At 25.3% G+C, this 20,115-nt stretch overlaps 1 protein-coding gene across 1 annotated transcript in view; it reads right to left on the reverse strand.

Moving 5' to 3' along the window:
- LOC132929836 (uncharacterized) overlaps positions 1–20,115 on the reverse strand; it is a 40,085-nt gene that overhangs the window by 7,784 nt on the left and 12,186 nt on the right. The window contains exons 2-3 of the mRNA XM_060995435.1: positions 4,265–4,397; positions 2,475–2,716 (exon numbers count right to left, since the gene is read on the reverse strand). Coding sequence (XP_060851418.1) covers positions 2,475–2,716; positions 4,265–4,397 — 375 coding nt within the window. The remainder of the gene's footprint in view (positions 1–2,474; positions 2,717–4,264; positions 4,398–20,115) is intronic.

Consider the following 20,115-nt stretch of genomic DNA (forward strand, 5'->3'; position numbering starts at 1 on the left):
TTTCTTAAAAAAAAGTCCTAAAGGATTAAATAAAACTAAACAATATTTTTTTGATGCAACAATAAAATTTAAAAATAAATAAATTAATAATTATTAAAAAGGTTGGCAAGTGGGTTGATGTCCGAGCATCTTAATCTTGTTGAAGAACGATACCTATGAGTACCTACATCAACATAATAAAACTGATATAAAACTTGTTCTAAAACTTTCCACACAAGCACATTTATTTTATTAGTTTTATTGGTACCTATTTAAAAAAAAAAATTTATCTATTTTCAATTGTCTATAAATAGTTCAAAAACTACAGTCAAAATATTTAGAAAATGAGAATTTAAACTATTTTTGAAAATTTCAAGTTTTATTTGTTTTTGAATTATACTAAAAAAAAAAAAAATCAAAAATTCATTTTTTCCTTTAATTTTGTTTTTATTTATCTGGTTATTTTTAAAAGTACTGAGAATTTTTCATTTTTGATTTCTCAAAGTATCAACTAGATCCAATTTACTACCAGTAACCCTCGAAGTCTCGAAAGATGATGACAGACATAAAAAAACACACTTCATTGTAAGAGCAATTCTTTCATCCATTCATCACTTCTTTCAGAATCAAAAATATCTTAAATAAATCTAAAATGTAAGTCCATTGTATTAAATTATAAAAAAATAGAATAAATGATACATTTGGATAAATAAAAATATTACTTCAAAGGTTGTACGACCTTCGCAATGAATGTGTCGGACTTACTGAATATTACAATAGGTACATTATATTAAAATGAATCTTAAGAATGCAGATTTAAAAACCAAGTAATAATACCTGTAGTAACTTGTACCAATGTTTTATTTTTCATAATAACAATAACGTATTAAAAATTAATTATTTTAAAAGAGGTATGATACTATGATAACAATAGAATATAGGTATACCGATATAACGTATCGTTATGTTTATTAAATTTCTATAATTATTATATAATATACGTACGTTTTACAATGTTATTATTTATTATGTTAACCTAATACTCATACTCGTACATGCATTTGTAGTTATATAGTTCAAGTTTAATTCATTATTATTTTTATACTTAAAATTGAATAATAATATAATGTAATAATGTTTTTGCTTAAGTAAAATATAAACATTTAAAATATTTAATTAATTGATGAAAAAATTATCCTAAGAGTTACTTAATTATTATCAGGTCAATTCTATAAATTAATTATATAATATTATCATAATACATAATAATATTACATTATATATGTAATAAATAATATATACTATTTTATTGAATATTATTAGCGTATAAATTCAATAATTATAACATACACTCTGTAAACACTTGAATGTGCAAAGTATTTTAATACCTACAATATATGTAATATATGTAATGATATTATTCTAAATTCTAATGATACTTTAATTATTTTGTACAATACGTATCAACGATTTGTATTGATTTGTTGTGCGAAGGCGGTGTGAAATCGTAGTGCTCCATTAATATTGTCATCTTTAGATGTCAATAATATATAACTGTCAATAAATTAATTATTAAATGTCCGTTAGGTGTCGTAGTAAATTGGACTCAAGTGTCATAGGCCAAAGTTATTAATCACAGACACGCAATGTCGAAACTATATTTTCTTTGCATGGTTCATACATCGAGTTGTACACGTATTATATAAGATGCATTTATGAACCTGTTTGGTGGTGTGGGGATGATATTAAAATAATAACTACCGATACATATTGGTATTTGGTACGTGACTTTCAAACTCAAAATTAAATTCAAGGACGATTTAATATATATATTTATCAAAATAAGAAGGTAAAACATAGTCATTTTGTTTAATATCTATAGGAAATTGAATTTCATTAGTATGGCACATCAAATATAATATAGCAGTCATAGAAAAGCATGAATTGCGACAGGCCTATTGTTCTAAAAAAAATCTTAAGAATGTCTTGACTTGATAGATAGAATAAAAATATATTTTTTAATTTAATTCAATAGTCGACAAATAAACTATACTATATAACCTGTAAAATACGGGTTAAATACGCAAGCCGTAATCTATTTCAAACATAGAGCTGAGCAGATCTATCTAATAATTTAATTTTTGTAATATTATATACTCTTATTAATATCAACAATTGTTTAATATTGTACTTTTAGCTTAATTAATTAACATTACAACAATTTAACTTATTTTTAGAAAAATTTTAAGTGAAAAAATAAAAACTATAGATAGTAAGATAGGTACTGTAAAAAAATGATAGATTTAACTAATTTAAATTGAATAACTTAGGAAAACGGTAAATTTACGATCCATAATTTTGTCTTGGATTTAATAAAAATAGCTTTGAAAATTATGATTCTAATTATAAATAACCATATTCATACAATGTATTTGAAAACGGGATTTAAAGTAGTTTTTTTTTTTTTTTTTTATAAAAGTGTTGTTTTTACTTACGTAAACTAAGAAGGGCAAATAAATTGGTTGTGATGTCTTCGGCCCGCACTTCAAAGTTGGACTATTACAACAACCTGTATCTTCAGCACATACGTGAAGTATGGTACACGCAGGTAAATATTTCTTATTCGAGCTGGGGTATACGTCAGTTACCTTAATCACTCGAGATCTAGGTACTTTACAAGACGCTTCTTTCGAAATTCTCATTTGATGCTTGTAAGCTTCACTTCCTTCGTTATCACCTGAAAATTGTTTTATTTATGGTTAATAAGTCTAAAGTATGAAATCATATAAAATTAAGACAATTTAGAGTAGAATAATTATTAAATATATTGGTTTTAACTTATAAATATATTATGCTAAAGATAAAAAGACGGTTTATCATGACAAAACAATTAAGAAATTGTAATTTTTCTCCGATAATGAATCGTATTAGTTATTTTAGATTCTGAACGGAGTGATGAATGTATTGATTTTACAATATGATGTGTGTTTTTTTATTTTTTTTTTTTATTTTTGTGTCTGTCATCACTTTTTGAAGTAGTAATAATGCTTCGATTTTTGACTTCAGTCCCTCTTTGAAAAGGAAAATTCATCTATTTGGTACTAGATGGTAATGTTTACAAAATATATCAAAATCACGAAAATTTTTAAAGAACTTTGAAGTTGAAAATTCATAAAATTTTTGTGATTTATACTTAAGGTTCAAAAATCTAATACTAGGTTATCCATAAGTTTTCCTTCAAGTAACTGTAAAAAAAAATTCCATTGTCAATATAAAACACATTTTATGAGCGTATGAAATTTAATTTTTTACGAAATCGCATAAATTAACGATATATTACAATTTAAATATAGGTAATAATATAATATATCCAACTGATTATCATTGACTGACAAATCATCTCCGTTCAGAATCGTTTTTCGTATACAATGATACCCGTCATTGCATTCAAATTTAACACATCCATTATAGTGACCAGTGATCTACTCTCCACCTACTATACAGCAGAGCGATACCCACTTGCCCACTTTTGATGAAGATCGTGTATTAGTTTTTTTTTATATTTTAATATTATATTAGTTTGGTCTTAATAGTTTTATATGTTTTTATAGTAAAATGTCTTTTAAAGTGTAAAAACCGTTTATAAGTTATAATACTGTCATAGGTGTGAATGTATGATAGTTAGTGTACCTATATTAATATATAAATTGCACTATAATAGCTATATATATATTCTAAATAGTTGAAATATTTTTTTATACATATCATTTTTATACTTATAATACTTTTGTTTACGGTAAATTATATAAAATATACTTTTTTTTGGTTACTTTATTATATTATATATAATTGTGAATGTTTTTAATGGTATTTAATAGTTTTTATTGGTAAAAAATTTTTTTTTAGAGTGTGAGTATATATAATATAAATATTAGATACCTAAATTATATTTCAAGATATATGAACAGGAATGCAAAAGTGTCTGTAAAACTCTGCAGTGACATATGTGAATATAATTCACTGGCGAGTATATATAATACATACACGATAAGCAATTATCGGTTTAACGCTGTACTGTAAGAGTATACGTGCATACTGAACGGTGATTATCATGTATTCACGTTTTGAGAATAATAATGCTAATGTTATGTAAATAAATGCGGTTTGTGAATGTTGGGTTCTTTCCACATTTGATTTAATGGGCATAATTCTTATCAAACGAGAATCATTTATATAGCTGACAACATACATTATTATAATAATATAATAACAATACGTGTAATACCTTGCCCTTGAAACAAGCTGATCTTTTGTGAACTACGGAAAGTTTCTTCCACATTCTTCCTAGAACCGAAAAGTTTCCATTTATTTTCTGATATTGGTGACATGGTTCTCGCTGGTTCGTGTTTCTGGATATCCTGAAAAGTGTTCAGTAATTATTTGTTAATATTATTTTAAAAGTTTCAACAATTAATTAATCATTAAACTTGAATTTAATGTTCTTAAATAAATAATAGCAAAATATGAACATTTTTACGTTACAGTAAAATAAAGTAAAATATATTATAATGTATCAATATATATTATATAAATATAATATAATATATATATATATTAATATAGTAAAATAAAAATTAGCAAAAATTAGATTATATTTAACAATTAAAAATATTCAAGTAAAACGTGATGTAATATGGTAAAATTATTCGTTGTAATACTATTATTAAAATGGCTTCTGGCTTTGACAATCTAATTAAAAATTGTTGTTCTTTTTTAATTTTATAAAAATTTAACACACGCTGCCGCTATTAATTTTTAAACCAATAGCACTAAATATGTATGATGCTGTATTACGTGTTAGATATATGCAGGGGGAGTCATCCTATAATAGTAAAATAAATTACAAAAATGACTAAAAACATACGATCCACTTGATAAGACTATTAATTTGCAATAAATAATATAGTTATCCTATACTCTATTATAATATTTAATATAATATAACTAATTAACTATGTATTAACCAAATACTACACACGCATATATATATATATTATATATACACGCGTTAGAAAATTAATCTTACATTTGACATTCACTATTTCTTTCAATAATGGTTAATAATTTAATTATTAAAACTAAAATAATAATTAAAAACATCAGCCACAAAAATACAAGATAGTGGTACACTATGTGTACCTATATAACTGCAGGTACATTATTATTTTATATTTAAAAGCAACTCTCTATCTCTCTTTGTATTCAAAAAACGGTTATGAACAGAGGGCAATCAAATATTATTAAAAACAAATAATTAATTATCATGTGCTAATCTTAAATTGTATATTTTTTTTTGTAAATATACTTTTTTGTAAAACTTTCAAAAATTATAAAGAAATTATAAAAATTCATATTTCTATATAATATTATTAATATTAAGTAAAATATGTATTTTATTTTTATTTGGTTTATGAAATACATGAAACTAAACCATCCTAATTTTCAAATAGTGTTATGCCTTATTTACTGTATATCAAGATTAGGTACCTAACATGTAATTATAATATATAATATTTAAATAAATATTATTTTTTTCAATATAAAAATTTGAGTACGGTTTTAAAAATAAGAAATTACGAAATAGTAATAAAGGGTGCCACAAAAATAACGCTTTTTTAAATTAGCTAAAAAATATGGTTACCGATTAAAATAAAATCGTTATTTTTGGGACACCCTGTACGTGTTAATTTATAGTTAGATATAATATTATTTCATCATATTCCTGTATTTTGCGCATCATCGAATATATTTTTTTTTGAATGTTAATTAACTTTTAACTTGAAAGCCACTGAAGACATGAATGGAGACGTCAACATCTGTTGCTATTTTTTTTTATATATTATCCAAACCAATAATTAAAATATAATATTATGTAGGCACCTATTTAAGCGTTAAAATATAATACACTGTATAATGTGAACGCGATCCGACCGGACGTCGTCTCCCACATTATTATTTTATGCACTGCAGTTTTGAAGGCAAAACATATTGTATAGGCCTATATAATATAACTCTTTCGCAAGATAGCTTGGAAAAAAAAGTACGATATACTTGCTAGCTTATTATATCGTAGTTTCCATGGGCAATTTTTGACCGGATCGATAAATTTTGACGTATTCATCTGATAAATCGTTAAATATTCATGTAAACAACACGTGTCACAAGATTTATATCAAAAATATGTTTTGACCTCGAACTATTACTTAGAATTTTTTCGCGGTTACCGATTGTAATAGCTATTAAGTCACGACCACGGTCATGATCGACCTATCACTTACGTTTTTTTTTCTACGAAAGTCGTTTAAACACTAATTTTCTCTTCTAAAAATGTATACAGACGGAGATAATATGATGTGTTTCATATTCGTGGACGTAATAAATAATGCGCGATAATATGATTTAGTGAACCCAAGTGCACCAGCATCATCAGTCATCACTCACCAGGTACTTCATTCGCTCCGCACGAACTATATATGTATAATAAACAATAACATAATATGCACATCTAACCGATAACTAAAATAATATTTCTATACGTACGTACGCGCACATGAAAATATAAGTATGTAAGTATATAAGTATGTGTATATGTGTAATTCGGTGTTTTTTTCGGCAGATGGATTTAGGACGAGAGTCTGTTGTGTAAAAATACACACTCACGTGCATTTGTGTGTGTGCACAAATGCATAATAACCCACGCCCGCGGTGCGTCGTCCACACGAGAATCCGTGAGCTAATATATACAATGGGCCTATTGTGGCGCCTACGTCTCCTCGCCGTGTGAACGTGCGCGCTTATCTTAGTCGTCAACGCGCCGCATTGTAATTTCCTCGCCGATTTTATTTATTTATTTTTATTTTTCGTAGACACGCGTACACCACACACATTATACACATTCACATATGCATACTGAATTAGGTGCATTTACGTCATTAAAAATAATATATAATATTATGTTAGGTATAGTTTAAACATTGATGCGTTGCCCATTTTCTCGGACAAATATTATCATATTATTATAATATTATATATATATCACCTAATATACATATATATATATATATATATATATTATAATATCTCCTCAGATCAGTTGTGCGACGTCGACAGTGATGATTTAATAGATATTTCACTCGACGCCTACAAAATCACCGCTTGCAATAACCGCGACATGACGGAAGCGGGAAAATATTTTTTAATTTTAATACCTACTAATAGAAAAAAAATATATTAATCATTATTGCTATATGAATACCTAAATATATACAATATACATTTCAAAACCTGAATATAAAATATAAAACTAATAACGATCATAATAATAATATTCCATTTTTGTGGCCTATACCTATATATATATATTACACATTACAACAGAGATCTTGACGTCGTGACTTATAATAGTGAGAGCATAACTTACTATCTAATATATTTATATAAAATACATAATGATTTATTGGTAACCTATCATATAATATACATATAATACATAGTTGTAGACCTTGCAATATTTTTAGGTATTACAAATAAATGTATTTACATCTGAAAATAATTAATACATATAGGTAGGTACATACAAAGAAAACAAAATTCCTGGTCACAAACTTAAGTTAAAACTTTAAAATATGTATAATGTATATTGTACATAATTATTTATTTTTTTTGTCTTAATATATATAATGTGCTGGAGAATAAGTATTTTTCTATTGTGACTAAATCTAAGTGTCATCTATATTTAACTTGATTATATGAATCTATTTTGTCATAATAATATCAATAGTTTAATACCTATTTATTTTGTTTGAAGTAATTAAACGATATAATTAATGATTATTATTTATTATAGGTACCTACTAGGAGTACTACCTATAATAAAATTATATACGATAGAAATGTATTATGTTTTCATTTATTAGTTTATTATTATAATATATATGTAAACCAATAAACCATTATTTATTATTAGTAGGAATTATAAGTATTTAATTATTTTTTTTTATAAATTGATAACATTAATAGCTAATTAGTTAATTAAATTATTATAATTTTATATATTAAACCTTTATATCTACATGTAAACATTCAAATGCATTATAGGTTATCTCGTTTAGCATTCATATTCCATTAACTAGTGAATTATCGTACAATATATTTTTAAATAACTTACTAAAATATAATGAATTATAGTCCATTAATTAATTTACCAATTAAAGAGTATTAAATTTGCACATTAACTATACACTAATTTTTAATAATAATAATATTATAATGAAACATAATATAAGACATATCATGTCATGTCTGGTGAGTTATTCTGGTACTCATAAATCAACATTTTATTGTAGATCAATATAATTTCTTTGTAACTGATTTGTAATATTTTTTAACCACAATTTTCGCATTTTTAACCAAATATTTTTTTCCGAAAAATCAAATTTTGAATGGAAGGTATTGTAACAAAGATGTCCCTGCACCAGAAAAAAAGTAGAAGTTGTCCTCAATCAAACTCTTGATGAATGTGTGTGACGATTCACTTTCTATAATAGTGAATTAGTGATCCTAAGTGGATAATTGGTTCTATACAGCACTATTATAATAATATTTTATCATTATTATTAGTTTTTATCACATAATAATGAAGCATTAATCAGATTTAAAAATGTCAATCAAAATACTTTTAGAATCATTTTTTGGATTTGATGATTTATAATTACTTTGAAAGTCACAACTCAAAATGGTAATACGCCAAATTCCAATAGCCAATATCTTACACAGAAGTCAATGTCCCAACTCACAACACATTTTATAAGTAGTTAAGTAGTTTAAATAGCGTTGTAAGTGCTACTTAAATAGCTTAGAATTTATATGCAATAAAAATAAAAATTGGTAAAATGTGCAAATAAAAATGAGGAAAAGTATTGCACTTTGGTACAACTGCTTCGTCAAAGATACTAAAAAATAGTGTTTTTCTATTGGTCTTAAAACTGTATAACTGTATTAGAAAATTACAGAAGTTGTTCATTGATACTTTATATTATTTTATAAATGAAATATTTTTGAGAACCATTACAAATTAGAACAAATTTTGTGTAAGTACTTCCATTTAACTAATTTATCTATAGTACGAATTTTTGTCTTAGTTAATATATAGAATGAAAGTTTAGTATATATACACTATAAATATAAACAATATTGATAATCGATATTTTTGTTCAGAATATAACTATGTAATGTAATAATGCGTGTCTATTATTTAAATCTATTTGCTATACTATTTAATAATTTTATATCTTTAAATTTTAATATATACTTATTATAATAAGCACCATATGTCACTTTTATTGTTACACGAATTAAAAAATTTTCACGGGATATTTATATTTTATTTATTAAATATATGCATGTAAATCAAAACATAATCGTAATAATATATTGCTTATCTACCGTTGGACAACCATTTCGAATGTAAAACGTATAACCGTATTGTAATGTTATATAGTATATAATACTATAATGTATGGGTGATAAAATTACGATCCTGTATAGGTGGAAGTCAACAGCCGTCAGGGATCATATAATGTATATGATATTATATTGTAATAATGAAAGATGCTTTTATTATTATTGTGTACCCTTGTTTACAGCCGTACTTGTGTCACCGCTACCTTTAGATACACACACATTTTATTATACATATACAAACCACTATACCAGCCGACCGCTAATATTTTCGACTCCTGCAGTTTTTACGGCACACCTGTTGTATACACGTCTTTCGACTAATTGGCTATTCACAACGGTAGTGACTCGCCGGTATAATATTAATAATATTGTACTACTATGTTTTACCACGATATTCATCGTAGTGTATAATATGGTAGGTATGTATAATGTATTGTATTGTAGTCACACAATTCGTCTGATCTGCATGACTCATCGGTGACAATTATGTATTTATTGATATTTCTGACCAGGTTTATAATGTTTATTTTTTGTTATTATTTTTTTTTGTTTTTTATTTTAATATCTATTCAATTATAAGGTGATGCCATACCGAAGTATGTGAATGATACGACACTTGTAAAATTGAACTTTCAAAATATACAAAACGGGGTGATTGGGCGGAGACTTTAGAAAAAATAATGCAGTGTTAGCTGTTATAGTTAAGTAATATTATAGACTATAGTGTTTATTATAATAATAAGTTATTACACAATGAAAACAACGGTATTTTTTAAGTCCATATTTCTTTAAATATTGAATTACTTATATACTTGAAACTATATATAGATATGTGCATATGTACTTTTTATTTTATTATTATAGGTATACTGGTTATAATTTTATATTTTGAGCGAAAACTGTTAGTTTTAATTTTATTTTTTTGCTTCAGAAATCGTTAATATAATTTACTTAAATTTACAAAAATTGGTTAAGAAAAAAAGTATCTTACGAGTTACGATTAAATTATCATCCTGCGTAAGTCTATGAATAAAACACGTACAAACGAAGTGACTGTAGGAATAACAGAGTTAGAAAATAGAAATATAATATGAATTAGGAATGATCCGAAGGACCTCACACACTGTACATTTTGCACAGGTTTTCAAGTCACGTTTTTGAAAATAATAATAAAAAAGAAACAATTTGTCTTTTTTTTGGCTATTTTACATGCGTTTTGAGTTCAGACAATCAATCATGAATTTCCAAACATTGAACGTATTTTACGTGCATTAGTGCTTATTACTCCGCATACCGCATGAGACCATACCATGAATATTACCAGTATATACATTAATACATTATACATAGGTTATACGAGTACATATAATATATACATTTCTAATACTCTTATTTTTATATGCATATATAATTAAGACCCGCTATGAAAGCGATACAATATACATAGCAATAATTATAATCGTTATTTGTGGCTAATAATTAGGCAATTGGTTATTTTAGGTTAATCATATTTTTGTTATGAGATTTTAAAATGCTATATTCAAATATAGTAACAATCCTATTGGTACTTTTTATTTAAGTGTCGTCATATTTTTATAATGTTTTATAATAAAGGCCGCGCACTATTATATGTATATTCAGTGTCGTAGTCTAATAATAGCATGTACCATTAAAAAAGCCGTAACAAGTTATAAAAATGAGAAAACAAGAGTATTATAGTACATTTTTTATTAGTACCATGATCCATAGTGACCACACAGTATATTATGATCTAACGGGTTTTCCATTTAGAAACGGATTATATTACATGCAGTATGTGTAATATGTAATGTATACATAATATTATATTATATTAAAATTTATATTATTTATTAAATTTTTAAATAATATTTCACAAACCGTCCACCTTTTAAAATTTTTTAATAGTAAAATAAGAGCTATAATAAAAATTATGTATACCTATACAATATATACTTACGTAATTATAAAATAATAGCCGTATAAAACAAATTAATGATAAAATAATATTAATTAAATGTGTGATATAATTTTAAATTTTGAATCCATCAATAGGTACTTACCTGTTTTTATAAAAAAAAATAATTATGTAGGTATATATTGAAAGCGAGAAAAATAAACATTTTGTTATACCTTTAAAAAAATAGATAATGCCTAATATATTACAGTTCAGTGGTGTGACTTTAATTCCTTGTAAGTTAAAATACCGATATATTATACTGATGAGATGATTCTTTGGTTGATCGCGTTGAATTTAATTAACATTAAATTTGATATGTTTGAAATTAATATCGATGCTCTCAAATTATTATCCCACATCGTCATATATTATCATAAATTGTTATTCATTACAGACTAAAAACGCGTGAATTCCGCTGCCGAACTTATAGTAGCATATTTAAATAACCTTTAATAGTAGTTTTAAAATACATACATTTACCTATGAATGATATAGAACGATAATAATATATTTTATAAATCATATATTGTTTATATTTAATTTGTTATTTATCTTCACACTTGAACTGCTTATAAATTAGTAATATATACAATATACATAATATATAAAGTATATGATTAATATTTATATGCATGATTAATATAAAAAAATTTATTATTTTGGTAATTGGGCACAACGCATAAATTTATTATTTCATCTCAATATTGAATTTCGTAAAAAAAAAAAAATCATGTACAAATAATTTATTTACTTTGAATATTTTCCATATGGGTTTATTTCATATTAATATTGTTTTAAATTTTAATGATATAATATTACATTAATTGTTCCTCGCCTCCTCACCATCTCACACCAAAATCGAGTGCGTATTATATAAAAAAATATCGAAATTGGTATATGATATACGTATGTATAATTTCAAGTTATATCTTTATACTAAACAGCACTGCTTATATAGTATAAAAGAAACAATGAAATGAAATATATTTTGAACGCCTATGATGGTATATGTATAAATACAAATACTATGTTGTAATTATATAAAATATTAACGGAAGAAACTTCATAAAAATTGCCCTCGTAGACAAGAAACGTGTCACGGTAACAAATTCAAAAACGTTATTTAGTAATAATTATAATCATCATAATAATACAATTTATTTCATTCAAAATATTGTATGGAATCAACTTTATAGGATAATTCAACAAAACGTCAGACATCCAAGCTTATTGTTGTGCAGGCGCTATATACCCGAGGCGCCTACGTTCGACATAGGTCGAATAATATTATTACTGTCACATTATAAAAAGAATAGAAGAGAACTTAAAGTAATCATAAAAATAATAATTAAACACTCATACTTTTGTTGTTATAAATTCAATGGCCAGAAGACGCCGGGACAAGGACACAAGCGGAAGGAACAGATAGGTTAAAATGCACAGAAGTTTGATTAGTTATTATTTCTGTCGATTCTCCAATGGGCATTCGTTACGCCCAACTCAGAATGCCTTGAACTGTTAGTACTTTGCTACTTCAAAAAAAATTGTTTGATATATCAAATAATAATAAGATCATAGTAATTATTTAGAAAGTATAAGTAGAAAACCTAGAGTATATAATATTTATAATGTATATTATGTATTATAGGTATCGGAAAAGATTCACATAGGCTATAATTATGTTACAAAAAAAAAACCAAAGAAATCCATTCAATGAAAAACTTGTTTTTATTAGATAGGTACTCGGGTATTTTAAGTAATAACAATATGCGGATCTGATTTATCACCGATTTTCAGCGTTCAATACTAAACTAAATCAATAATATGAACTTCAAAATTAAATATTTATCTGTAATACGTAATTAATTATCAATGTATACATAATATGTAATCAGTATGTTCGGTCGATAAGTAACGATAGCAATGATTATGTATGTAATATGTAAATAATAACTTATATCTGCCTGCGATTACTGATGGTAATATATTGTTCATACATTTTATAATAATAAAATTATACATCGTTATAAAATGTATATAATTATTACATTTTCAATCGTTTGCATATAATAATAATGCTGACATTTCGGCGTGAATAATTGAAAAAAAATATTATTGATTAAAAACCTGTAAATTATATTATTAACTGTTTAAATAATATGAGTTCTTTATAAAAAACTTCTAACATATAATATAAATAGGTTTTAATTACATAGGACTTATATTGTATCATTCTGTTTGTATACATAATAATATGTATAATTATATTATATGACATTGTTAAGACCATTATAATGTTATGTGATATATTTTGTTTTCTATTAGGATATTCTTAAACGCCATTTTAAAATCAATTGTACATACTTCATTTAACATAAACAGTAGAGGCTAATGAAGTGTAAAAGTTATTTTTTAGTTCAAAATGAAAAAATTATGTTCCTATTCGACGCGTTTTCCCATCATACATACGACGGTGGTATACTTATACTATTATATACACATACAACGATGGGCTATATGCTTTCCGGTTTCTTTTTTGGTTTTATTTTTCTCGACGCATAAATATTTACGGTCAAACCATTCGATTACCACCGCAATAGAAAAAAAATAAGTACATTAAACATCCCCTTCATCTTTATCTTGACAAAACCCAAATAAATAGATTTTTCGTGATTCTTGTTTGTATTCCATTATCCATTATTTTAAGTCAATAATGATACTTATTTTTTTTTAAATATCAAAGTAGTAAAGTACCCACTACCTAGACACTTAATACTTAAAAATAAAAATTTTAAATATTTATAAATTTTTTCCGAGTGTAAAACAATATTACAAAGCTTATAATATTCTTTGTATGTTTTACGGGTACGACATTTAATTATTGACGTTTCTTCCAATGTACATTATAATAATGACCATAAATATTATCTAGTTAATACTATCATTCCGTATGAGTAGAGTTAATGAATGGACGACGAGCACACATAAATAGAGATTTATATGGTTTTGGTGTAATCACCATCCCATTTATGAAACAGGATCGTGAATGAGAATTTTTAATTCGGCAATAAGATAATAACTTGTGGTGCAGTATGATGTATAATTATTGTTAGACTATTGCTATACACAATACTACATTAAAATCTTAATTGAACACGCGGCGTGGTAGGACATACTATATACATGATTGCATTGAACAAGTATGTATAGTCATAGTGTGTCTGAGTACAACAATGCGACTTCCGATGAATGGATAATATAGACGTTGACTGTCATCTCGGCCACATATTGTATAATGCGCTCGTGCACTTTTGTCGTTTTATGTGTAGGTATCTATAATACGTGTGTACGTATGTACACGGTAGTACCACAATAATGAAATCGTTATTGTTAATTGTAATAATATGTTGTTGTCGTGTTCGATAATTATTTAAAAAAACATGTTGTAGTAGATACTAATACGAATGCACATTTATATAGACGCGAAAGACCATAGGATTATAATTTATTTTAAACTGCAAAGTACGCCACAATAAATGAGTTGTAATATAAACAACGCCAGAGCGTAGCTTAGAAACTATAAATTTAATGCCCTCCTCCCCAAATGAAGCCATTTGACCAAAAACGTTCTCGAGAGATTTAACAATTACACCATTGATTCTGATATTACACCCGATTCTAAATTCAGCCACCCAATCTTCACCCGTCAGTAACCACTACAGAATTTTAAAAATCATAATCATTTACATTTGAATGTCTTTAATTTTAACACTTGAGATGTTTATAATATATTCCAATAATATTGAATTTCTCTTTAGAAACGTATAATAACACTACTATGCCATAAAATAAATTTTTCTAAAATAATAAGACGACGACCAATAAGAGGGAATACTTTTGATTCTTTGGCATAAAAACTTAAATTTTATTTATTTAATATTCAAAAACTACATCTAAACTCGAATACATTTACATATATATTATATATGATATATATTGTATATTTATTATATTTTGCTTCGATTGAAACATCGAGTGGTTCAGTCTAAAACTTCATCGCGTCACTATGCATACATTGGAATAATCTGTAATATAAAATAAACCGATGAGTAATACGCGTACGCGCGATGCGGTAATAACAATTATACGAAAACAATATGCTAATTTTTATCGAACAGATTGAAATGGATTCACCTAGTGACCTTTACATATGACGGTGTTGTCGGCGTACTGCGAATTCAAATGCGATTACATCGTGGTATATTATCTTGTCTTATCTGTAGTATAAATTGCATGGTATTTATATAAATAAACATACGCGTAATTATAAGAATCGCATCGTATATTTGTATTTCATTTTTTCAGGACAATCTTACCGGGAACGGAAAAAGCGATTTCTGCGTTTATTTTCTATTGAAGCCAACAGGTCGTCCTTCAATTTTGGACATTATTCAGAACTTTACCGAGAAACCGGAAAATACGTTTTTACGCGGGTGTCTACTGTATACCTACACGTCTACGTTTACGACTGACCTATATCCGTCCAGACCGAGTTAATGTAACTAATCATATTTTATCTGCGGCCTTATGGTGCGGCGCTATGTGTATTACGCGGAATCCCGATGATGCATCAGCATCACAATAGCGTTTTACAAAGTAAGATATGCAGTTTGTATTGTAACTTCAAAGCAAAAATGAATGCGAATCGTAAGAATTAATCTTAGGTTTTGGCTATGAAATTTGCCCCGAAAGTTATAATAAATACCCATAAATCCCATTAATTCACATGTATTATATTATATGAGTTTATGTTGACCTAGATCCGTAAATCCGTACATCAAAATTTAACATAATTCATATAACAATATTGACCCTACAGAAATGTAAAAATCATTTAATATATATGTATAAATATTTTTTTATATAGATTCAGTAGATTAACTAATAAATATATACAATGTAAAAGTCTAAGCGATACAACTCAATTATGATACTAAAACATCGAACACACGTGGTACATGATTTTTATCAATTTTTTTCTTATTAAGATATCCAATGAATTTAAATTATGTGTTTTTAATACGATATTTGGCGATGTAGATTAATATAATTTATTACTTTAAATTATGTAATTAGCTGTCTTGCAATTTTTTTGTGTACGAACGTCTATAAAGGTCAATACAACCTTTTCCACTTTAAGACTGTTCATATAAAGGTTACTACTATATTTTTATCTTTAATACTAAAATATAAAAACATTATATAATTTTATTGATTACATATATTTACATAAATATGTATAATAATATTACATAAAGACGTATAACACTAAACTTTTAAGTTATAATATTTAATTGATCAATACCTAGATAAGTTTTATCAGTTATATGATATAGCTATGTTTATTTTTTTATAAAAATACAAGTTTTTTAACACTGTTGGCCTACTACTAAGTAGGTAATTTATCATATTAAGCGGGCCATTGTATTTTAAAGGTCAGACTTAATGTAATTTATTAGTTCATTTTAATTTAAATCTGTTAAGTTTTAAAAATAATTTTTCGTTATTTTATATTAATAGATACTTAAAAAAATAGCTAAACAAATGTTTAAAAAAATAGGTATACTTTTTACAAGTCATTATATAAGACGTATAAATCATGATATTCTATTGACAATTTTAAACCAAGTACTTATTATTATTAATAATATTAGACAATTGTGAAAGACGAGTTTATATTTGATTTCCATTAAATCACCATTACATTGATAGAAAAAGTTCAATAAATTAATTTTTAGTTTCAATTATAATCTGATATGTTATAATTTGTGAATTATACGATTTAATATTCTATGATATGTTGTAAATTACACATCGACAGTTAGCTTTTACAGCGGTTCAGTGGTAACTGGTCAGTGCCAGTCGCCAGAAAGTCTTTCAATTTTTGTAGTGATCTAAAATGGCAGCTGAAATACAGCCAACAATGTATAGTAAAAATGTTGTAAAGACTCATAAAAAGTAGCATTTATACACGAGAGTGTTTTAACTGCATCGAACTCTGATGGTTTATTTCAGTGCGCGGGACTTTATAGCTACACGCAAATTGGTCCTAAAGAGGCTATTAATACTGCCTAGTGCATAATAATACTCGTATATTGATAATAACGACGGGAATAAAATTAAAATGTTATTAGATGTAATTTCAAAGAAGGTGTTAAGGTTTATAAAACTATTCTAACAAATGTCCAATTTTCTATGAGAAAAAATAACGACGTATATTGGTGCGCATATTTTCATAACACGTATTATATTATTATTGTATAGTGATACTATTGATAGTAATAAAATTCTATTGAATTCATTTATGTAATCAAATGTATAATGCTGTTTATATGTTTCAAATAATTTGAGATATTACAGATATCACTTAATAAAAGTAAAAATATCGATATTAATAGTTTTTTAATCGTGTTTCTTTAAGTTACGTTTTTAAATATATTATAAACACAATTATTATTCTAATAATATTTTAAAAAGTTGGAATTATTTAAATGATAGTTTTAATTTTCGCATACTAATTTAACGTGATATTGATGATTTTATATTATATGACTGGTGTAAATGTAAATTTTATGAACGATATCGTTGATGATAACAGGAGATACTTTTTTTGTTATTTTTTTTTCTTTTAGTTTAGTGATGATATAAGACAGAGTATAATATTTGTATTGCTAAATTTCAATGGAATAATTTAAATTGAGTATTAAAAATTACTCTGAAAAAAATAATAAAAATAAAGTTTATTCAATTGTGCAATTGTCAGTATTAATTAAAAATTGTCAATTTTTTTTTTAAACATTAAAAATGTGGTAAGTAATTGTTTTGAAAAATACTAAAGTAACTAAAATTATACATAAAAACTATTTTACTGTATATTATAATATAATAATGTAAATGTACAATGACCAATGTACATCAAAAAAAAATATATAATATGAACAAAGAGATCTGAATTTACTTTGAGTCATATGAGATTATACGCTTAATAAAAAAAATGCAATAATAATTAAAATTCTAAAACAACGATGGGAAAATTTAACGGCAATTTTTACTGCTCAGCAAATTACCATACGCATAATGCTCGTTTTATTGGCACCACTATTTTTATTGTTTCATGAAGAACAAATAAATTATTTGCGAAGTATACTTATTTTGTCTATACCAAGAATAAATAATTATTATACGAATAAGAACATATTTTGCAAGTACCTATAGCTATCTCTATGTCTATAATATGTATTATGTATATTTTCATATTATATACATAGGATGATTGTTTTAAAGATAAACACTCAATTTTCTCAAAAATCATTAACGTTGTTAGAAATATTTTTCTATATAATTTGAAGTCATTAAAAACTAATATTTTTGAAAAAAATACTAATTTTTACTATACTTTTATCGGTATAAATTTTAAATTGTTTTGAATTGCAGCATACATTTTTAATTTCATATTATGAACCAGACTATTTTTCTAAAAGTAAAAGAAGTATCTGATATAATAATGATATTTTGAAAAAGATAATTAAATAAAAACTTGAAAAATCAATTTCCTATTCGTTATCTACATTGTAATGTACGTAACAAAAATACTTCGTAATAGCGTTTAAAATATTTAAAAATGAGACGGTGTTAATATAGTTTTTTTCATATCACTATATCAGACCAAATACAATAGTATATCTATAATTTTTGTTTTTATACCTACAATCCTCCAAATTAGGTATTTGTAAAAGTTTTATTTGTCTAATATCAAACGACAATAACTATATTGTATAGAAAAATAGTAAAATATATGTACTTAATTTCTACTAGGTATAAGTATAAGTGGTAAATTATGCAAATGTATGCAAAATTAAATTTCAAACATAGGTGTAGTGTTATTAAACACAATTATAGATAACTTTGTTCTATGACCTTTCTAGATAAATATTGAAAAATTTGAATTCCTCGTCATATTAGTTATAGATGTATAACTTTTTAAGTACCTATACTTATATTCCGATGTTCGTTCAAAATTAAGTTTTTATGTATTAAAATTATCAGAAGAAAAATGTATTCTGTTTTGGAATAATGAAGTAAAATGTATGCTATAATTCAAAAATGTAAAAAACTAAAAAATATGATACATTTTTTTAAAAATGTATTTTTGACTACAAATTATAAAAAAAACTATTTTCAAAAACATTAATGCTTTTCGAGAAAATAAAACATTTACATTTAAAAGAATCACCTTGTATACATACTATACATCTATATTTATATATATATTATATTTATTCTATATACTTTAGATCTACTATCATAATGATCCGTCCTATTATTCAGAAATAATAATAATATGAAAACAATAGTCGCGTCGACATACTATATTCATTGAGCCCGTGATTCATATGCGGTTACCTGTCACAGGTATAACCGACAAATATATTCTATTGATTAATAGTAGACAAGTCAACACAAAATGTAGTCAGTAGAACTGGTCGGAATTTCTAATATCATTGTATTTACGAAATATTGTTTTTAAAGACGATACGGAGGATAAAACAAAAACAAAAAACACAATAGCGTTAAAT

Source organism: Rhopalosiphum padi, chromosome 4 (assembly GCF_020882245.1).
Source record: "Rhopalosiphum padi isolate XX-2018 chromosome 4, ASM2088224v1, whole genome shotgun sequence".
Classification (NCBI taxonomy): Eukaryota; Metazoa; Arthropoda; class Insecta; order Hemiptera; family Aphididae; genus Rhopalosiphum; species Rhopalosiphum padi.